Source organism: Nyctereutes procyonoides, unplaced genomic scaffold (assembly GCF_905146905.1).
Source record: "Nyctereutes procyonoides isolate TBG_1078 unplaced genomic scaffold, NYPRO_anot_genome, whole genome shotgun sequence".
In the NCBI taxonomy this organism is placed as follows: domain Eukaryota; kingdom Metazoa; phylum Chordata; class Mammalia; order Carnivora; family Canidae; genus Nyctereutes; species Nyctereutes procyonoides.
In genome coordinates, this window is record NW_026575125.1 from 40,944,897 (window position 1) to 40,951,889 (window position 6,993).

The window sequence follows — 6,993 nt, forward strand, 5'->3', positions numbered from 1 at the left end:
GTAACAGAGAGGATTGGCAGGGAACCTTAGCTTGGCCCTGTGTGGCCTGGCTGCATCACACCTCCTCTTGTCTGTCCCCTTGCAGCAAAACCTTGAGATTCACCGGCGAGCCCATCTATCAGAGAACGAGCTGGAAGCACTGGAGAAGAACGACATGGAGGTGAGGGGTGACCCATTCCTGGACTCTCTCCCCTCAAGCAGCTGGTGCTCAGGTCCCTCAGCTGGAGGTAGCCTGGCTGCTCGCATTCATCTGTTAGCCAGATCCAGTCCCCACAGGGCCCCTGGTGTTTCCTGCAAAGAGTGACCAGCTACCCTATTCTCACACACACGTTTTCAGCAAATGAAGTACCGGGACCGTGCAGCTGAACGCAGAGAGAAGTACGGCATCCCTGAGCCACCAGAGCCCAAGAGGAGGAAGTATGGTGGCATGTCTGCAGCTTCTGTGTAAGTCCCCAGGGTCAAGGTGAGGGGCTTAGGGCCAGTGGGCCAGTCACTCACACTGTACCACTGGCCCCTCCAGGGACTTTGAGCAGCCCACAAGGGATGGGCTGGGCAGTGACAACATTGGCAGTCGCATGCTTCAGGCCATGGGCTGGAAAGAGGGTAGTGGCCTGGGCCGCAAGAAGCAGGGCATTGTGACGCCTATTGAGGTGAGTCTCCTGTGATCCCATCCCCATCCTCCAGCATTCTCTGTTGCACCCCCATCCTGCATCCAACCTAACAGCCTGCCTCCCTCACATAGGCCCAGACACGGGTGCGGGGTTCCGGCTTAGGTGCCCGAGGCAGCTCCTATGGGGTTACTTCGACTGAGTCCTACAAGGAGACACTGCACAAGACAATGGTGACCCGCTTCAACGAGGCTCAGTGAGCAGCTGCAGGAGCTGCTTCTACTTATGTCGGGTGTCCAGCCCGGGACAGGGGAGGGTGAAGTGGTGGGTGGTCTGAGTGGGGCCCTGCACCTGTCTACCAGCCTATTCCCCAGCCAGAGAGGCCCTGACCAAGTCAGACTTTGAGTTGGTGACTTTTGTTGGAGAACTGGGCTGGGATCATGCTCTTCTTTTTGTAATAAAAGCTGAAAAGTCAATAGCTTGCATGTCTCTTTCTCATGCACCAGCATGGTTTGTGGCTCACACATGGACATAAACATGAGTGGATAAGGTGGGTGGCAGTGGTAGCATTCACAGTGTCTGGTGCATAGGGGCTACCCACTTGAGATAAATATAACAGGAAGTTCTGGTCTGTGCCCTAACCCACAAGATCCTAGTCATAGCCATCTCACCATTGTCAAGTCCAGCAGGTCTTGACCTACCAGGAAATCCTACACCACCAGGGCTTGAAGTCCCCCTGAGTCAGAGTCAGCACTGAGAACCTCCCACCCCCTGGCCTTTCCACCCAGCTGCTGTACCAGCTGTACAATCGAAGGGCTAAACCCGAACCACACTTGGCCCTCCCTGAATCTGGGGACTGCCCAAGGGCATCTCCAAACGGACAGCAGTGGCCACTCTGGCACCAGTCACCCCTGTGCCCTCCTCAGTGGACAGATGACCCCAGAAGGGTAGGGATAGAGCAGCTCAGCCTGCCAATCCCACATCCCAGAGATGCTTCATCGGGACTGATTGGGCCCATACTCATTCTTGTCCTCTCCACAACTGTTGTTAGCACAGGACCCAGCCTTCCGGTCACAACAGGCCAGTCTGTACCCTGTGATTCCTAACTATGTGTATGCTCAGCACGGGTCTGGGTGCAGTGGAACTTGAAGCTGGGCTGCCCTCTACCGGCCGAGAATGGCTGAGCCGGAAATGGGGCCAGGAACCGCCCCTCCTCCAAATGCTTGTGAGGCGAGAAAGTGGAAGGGGAGGTGCCAAGGGAAAAGGCAGTCAGCACAGAGCCCCTCCCCCCATTAACTGGCCTGCATTGTGACACCTCCCTGCACCAGCAGAAGGAGGCAAGGTTAGAAAGAGGGTGCCCCCTAGAGGTGATGTGATTTCCCGACACCGGGAGGGGAGAGGGACAAGAAATGGAAGCCACCTGTCTCAGGATGGGTGGCTTTTAGCCTGGAGATGCCCACATGTTCCCTCTTCCCACACCCCAGGGTTCTCAGAATCCCACAACAAGGAACCCTTCTGTGTGTTTGGAAGTAGTAAATGGTGAGGCCACTGTGGAAAACTTTCATATAAAAGTAAATATATGCTTACCCTATGACCCAGCAATTTCATTCTTAGATATTTACCCCAAATAATGTAAACATATGTCACCAAAAAGACTTGGCTATATGTACATGGAAAGTAGCAGCTGTGTTCACAGTAGCCAAAAACTGGGAACCCAAACATCCAACAAGAGGGGAATGGATTGGGTAGCCTGGGTGGCTCAGCGGTTTAGCGCCACCTTCAGCCCAGGGCATGATCCTAGAGACCCGGGATGGAGTCCTACATCAGGCTCCCTGCATGGAGCCTGCTTCTCCCTCTGCCTGTGTCTCTGCCTCTGTGTGTGTGTCATGAATAAATTTTTTTAAGATTTTATTTATTCATAGACGTGGGAGACGTGGGACTCAATCCAGGGTCCCCAGGATCAAACCCCGGGCTGCAGGCGGCGCTAAACCGCTGCGCCACCGGGGCTGCCCATGAATAAATATTTTTAAAAAGAGGGGGAGAATTGATAAATTGTCCATTCATACAATGGACTACAACTCAGCAATAAAAAGAACAAAATACTAATACAAATATCAACATAAATGGATCTCAACAAACACGAGTGAAAAAAGAAAAGGGTACACACTGTAGAATTCCATTTATGTGAAGGTCTCCATCAAAACACATTTTGGTGGGGTGCCTGGCTGGCTCAGTCAGCAGAGCATGTGACTGATCTCAAGGTTGTAAGTTTGAACCTGAGTTGGGTGTAGAGATTACTTAAAAATAAAATCTTGGGATCCCTGGGTGGCACAGCGGTTTGGCGCCTGCCTTTGGCCCGGGGCGCGATCCTGGAGACCCGGGATCGAATCCCACGTCAGGCTCCCGGTGCATGGAGCCTGCTTCTCCCTCTGCCTGTGTCTCTGCCTCTCTCTCTCTGTGTGTGTGTGACTATCATAAATAAATTAAAAAAAATAAAATAAAATCTTAAAGATTTTCTTGGTGATAGAGCCGAGTGGAGGTGGGGAGGGTGTCTTTCACTAGAAAGGGTCATAAGGTAGCTTTCTGGAATAATGAGAAGGTTCTAGACCTTGACTAGGGTACTCGTCACATGGGTGTGTATGTACAATTCAAGCTGTACAATTAACATCTGAGCATTTTATCATATGTACATGAAATTGGAAAAAGACCACCAGAGCAAACCAATACGAAGCAAGGAAATAAGAGTAGAAATAGATGAAATAGGGAAACAACAGATTAGTAAAATCAAAGGTAAAATCTTTGAAACAAAAAGTAAGAGGAAAGACAGACCTCTGGCAAGACTGATCAATTAAAGATCAAAAATGCAAGCAAGCACCGAATACAAAATTAAGAAGGGGAACATACTACAAATGCAACAGACCTTTTAAAAAGAATGAACAGGGGATGCCCGGGTGGCTCAGCAGTTTAGCACCTGCCTTCGGCCCAGGACTTGATTCTGGGGACCCGGGATCGAGTCCCACATCAGGCTCCCTGCATGGAGCCTGCTTCTCCCTCTGCTTGTGGCTCTGCCTCTCTCTCTCTCTCTCTCTCTCTCTGTCTTAAATAAATGAAATCTTTTATAAATAAATAAAAAGAATGAACATATCTGAAAATCTAGGTGGAATGAATACATTTCTAGAAAAATATAAAATGCCAAAACTGGTCCATGAAGAAACCGATTAGTTGAATGGAGCAAAAAGTAATAAATTGAAACAATAGTCAAAAGCTTTCCTCTTCCCACCAAAAAAAGGGGGGGGGGGCAAATGGTTTTTATAGGTGTGATTTACCCAACTCCCAAGGAATGAATAGTTAACTGCTACCTTAAAAAAGTTGTTCCAGGTATTAGAAAAAGAAGAAAAGATGTCTATTTTATGAAGCTAGTGTAATCTCTATTCCTGAGGCAGGTGAGATAATACAAGAAAATTTCAAGCCCTTGAAATTATATCTTATATATCTTATATCTTAGATACACTTATATCTATAGATGTAAAAATCTTTAACAAAATCTTTGCTAAATGAATCCAGTAGTATATTTAGCAAACATGTTTTGTTTTTTAAAAGATGTTATTTATTCATGAGAGACACAGAGAGAGAGGCAGGCTCCATGCAGGGAGCCCGATGTGGGACTCGATCCTGGGGACTCCAGGATCATGCCCTGGGCCGAAGGGAGGCACTCAACTGCTGAGCCACCCAGGTGTCCCAGCAAACGTGTTTTGATCAAATAGGATTTATCCCAGGGATGCAAAATTGGGTCAACATCAGAAAAGGCTATGAATGTAGTTCTCTATGTTAACAGACCCAAAGTAAACAAAACATAAGCATCTGAAACACAGAAAAAGCACTTCCATACTTACATAAATTAATGGGTGAAAGAGTAAATACTTGGAAAGGAAGGGAAATATTATTCTTTACAGTGGAATGTCAACTAATAATACTAATAATTGTCAACAATGATAGAGGTAGAAAATTTATTGGTGTGGGGCACCTGGGTGGCTCAGTTAAGCGTCTGCCTTTGACTCAGGTCTTGGGTTCCCTGCTCAGTGGGGAGTCTGCTTCTCCCTCTCCCTCTGCCCCTCCCCCTGTTCATGCTCTCTCACTCTCACAAATATATAAATAAAAATCTTTTAAAAAAATGTATAGGTGCTAAAACTAGTGGTTATAGTAGCAGTCAGTGGGTCACATTTTGATCAGGAACAGGATGTTTGCAGTTTCAAAGTATCTCCCTATGAAATATATATTAGTTAATTCCAAAGGGAACAAGAATATCTTTACAGTAGAGAAACCTGGCAGATAGCAGCTTAATGAAGGGAACAAGCAAACCTTACCAGTACTAAAATAATGAGCTATCTGATAGAATGAAATGAGGAGTCAGCGATACTTCTGTCATATTCCCACCCCAAACGCAGAACCTGAATCTAACCACAAGGAAGCATCCGACAGAACCAAACTGAGGGACATGCTACAAAATTCCTGGCTTGTCATCTTCAAAAATATCAAGGTCATGAAGGTCAAGGGAAGACTGAAGAACTGTTTCAGACTGAAGGAGACATGCCGTTTGAAAGTTCAAATGTCACCTCCTTAATGAGGCCTGCCTTGGCTACCCTATTTAAAATTCCAAACCCTCCCCCACCATACTCCCTAGGCTCTGCTCCTTGCATTACTTTTCTCCATAACACTTCTCAACTTCTAACATCCTCTCCATATATTTTTCCCCCTTTTCTATATTGTCTCCTTCACCAGAACAAAAGCTCCATGAGGGAAGGGACTTTGGTCTTGTGTTGCTCACCACCGTGTCCCTAATGCCTAAAACAGGGTTTGACATATACCAGGACTCAAAAGCATGAATAAATACACACACAACTGTTCAAATCACTCTCACTTAAAAAAAAAGGCTAGGAGAAAAAAACAAAACCAAAAAAGGTTAATGGGACGCCTGGGTGGCTCAGCGGTTGAGTGTCTGTCTTTGGTTCAGGGCGTGATCCCAGGGTTCCAGGATCAAGTCCCGCATCAGGCTCCCTGCATGGAGCCTGCTTCTCCCTCTGCCTGTGTCTCTGCTTCTCTCTCTGTGTCTCTCATAAATAAATAAATTAAATATATTTATTTATTTATTTATTTATATTTTTAAAGATTTATTTATTTATTCATTCAGAGAGAGCGAAGAGAGAGGCAGAGACACAGGCAGAGGGAGAAGCAGGCTCCATGCAGGAAACCCGATGTGGGACTCGATCCTGGGTCTCCAGGATCACACCCCGGGCTGCAGGCGCCACTAAACCGCTGCGGCACTAAACCGCTGCGGCACTAAACCGCTGCGGCACTAAACCGCTGCACCACCGGGGCTGCCCTATTTATATTTTTTATTGGAGTTCGATTAGTCAACATATAGTATAACCAGTGCTCATCCTGTCAAGTGCCACCCTCAGTGCCCATCACCCATTAAATGAGATCTTTAAGGGGCAACCCAGGTGGCTCAGCGGTTTGGCGCTGTCTGCAGCCCAGGGTGTGATCCTGGAGACGGAGGATCGAGTCCCACGTCGGGCTCCCTGCATGGAGCCTGCTTCTCCCTCTGCCCGTGTCTCTGCCTCTCTCTCTCTCTCCTCTCTGTGTATTCTCATGAATAAATAAATAAAACCTTAAAAAAAAAGAAGAATATTTTAATAAATAAATAAATAAATAAATGAGATCTTTAAAAAAAAAAAAAGGTTAATAGAGTCCCTAAAAATCCATGAAGAAGTACAGCAGCCCAAGAGAAATGAACAAAGGACACAAACAAAATTTCCCCAAAACAAGAACCACAAATACCTTTAAATCTATGAAAAGATGCCCAAGCTCACTCCTACTATGAGAAATTCAAATTGTAATTACAACAGATTGGCAAACATCCAAAGACTTGGCAATCCACTCAGGCTGTGAACAAGCAGACATTCTCATACATGGCTGGAGGCAAAGCGAAATGGTACAATTCTTTCTCACCTCCACCTCCCCCTCTCTCTCCTTTTCCTGTTTTCTTACCTCCATGGGCTTCTGCTCAAGCTGTTCCCTCCAGCTGGAATGCTCTTCCCTCTCACTTAGGAAAGTCCAAATCCTGCCTCAGTTCCTCCCACTGATTTATTTGAAGGCAATTAATTCTTCAAAGAACTCAGCCACACTCATTGCTTCAGCTGTCACCTCTGATGGTCCCCAAATCTGTATCTCCAGCCCCAGACCTCGCTCCATCCCCTGAATTTCACACCTGGTCCCCAATTGTTCACTTGACCAACACATACCACAACTTGGATGTCCAACATTCATCTCAAATGTCACATCCAAAACCAAACTCCTCATCTTACCCCACACCTGATCCTAACAG

At 46.7% G+C, this 6,993-nt stretch overlaps 1 protein-coding gene across 6 annotated transcripts in view; it reads left to right on the forward strand.

The window, feature by feature from the left end:
• RBM10 (RNA binding motif protein 10) overlaps nucleotides 1-1,084 on the forward strand; it is a 29,233-nt gene extending 28,149 nt beyond the window's left edge. For all 6 annotated transcript variants that reach the window (XM_055337939.1, XM_055337937.1, XM_055337938.1 and 3 more), the window contains 4 exons: nucleotides 86-160; nucleotides 338-444; nucleotides 521-650; nucleotides 743-1,084. In XM_055337939.1, coding sequence (XP_055193914.1) covers nucleotides 86-160; nucleotides 338-444; nucleotides 521-650; nucleotides 743-868 — 438 coding nt within the window. In that variant the 3' untranslated portion in view covers nucleotides 869-1,084. The remainder of the gene's footprint in view (nucleotides 1-85; nucleotides 161-337; nucleotides 445-520; nucleotides 651-742) is intronic.
• Nucleotides 1,085-6,993: the final 5,909 nt, after the last annotated feature.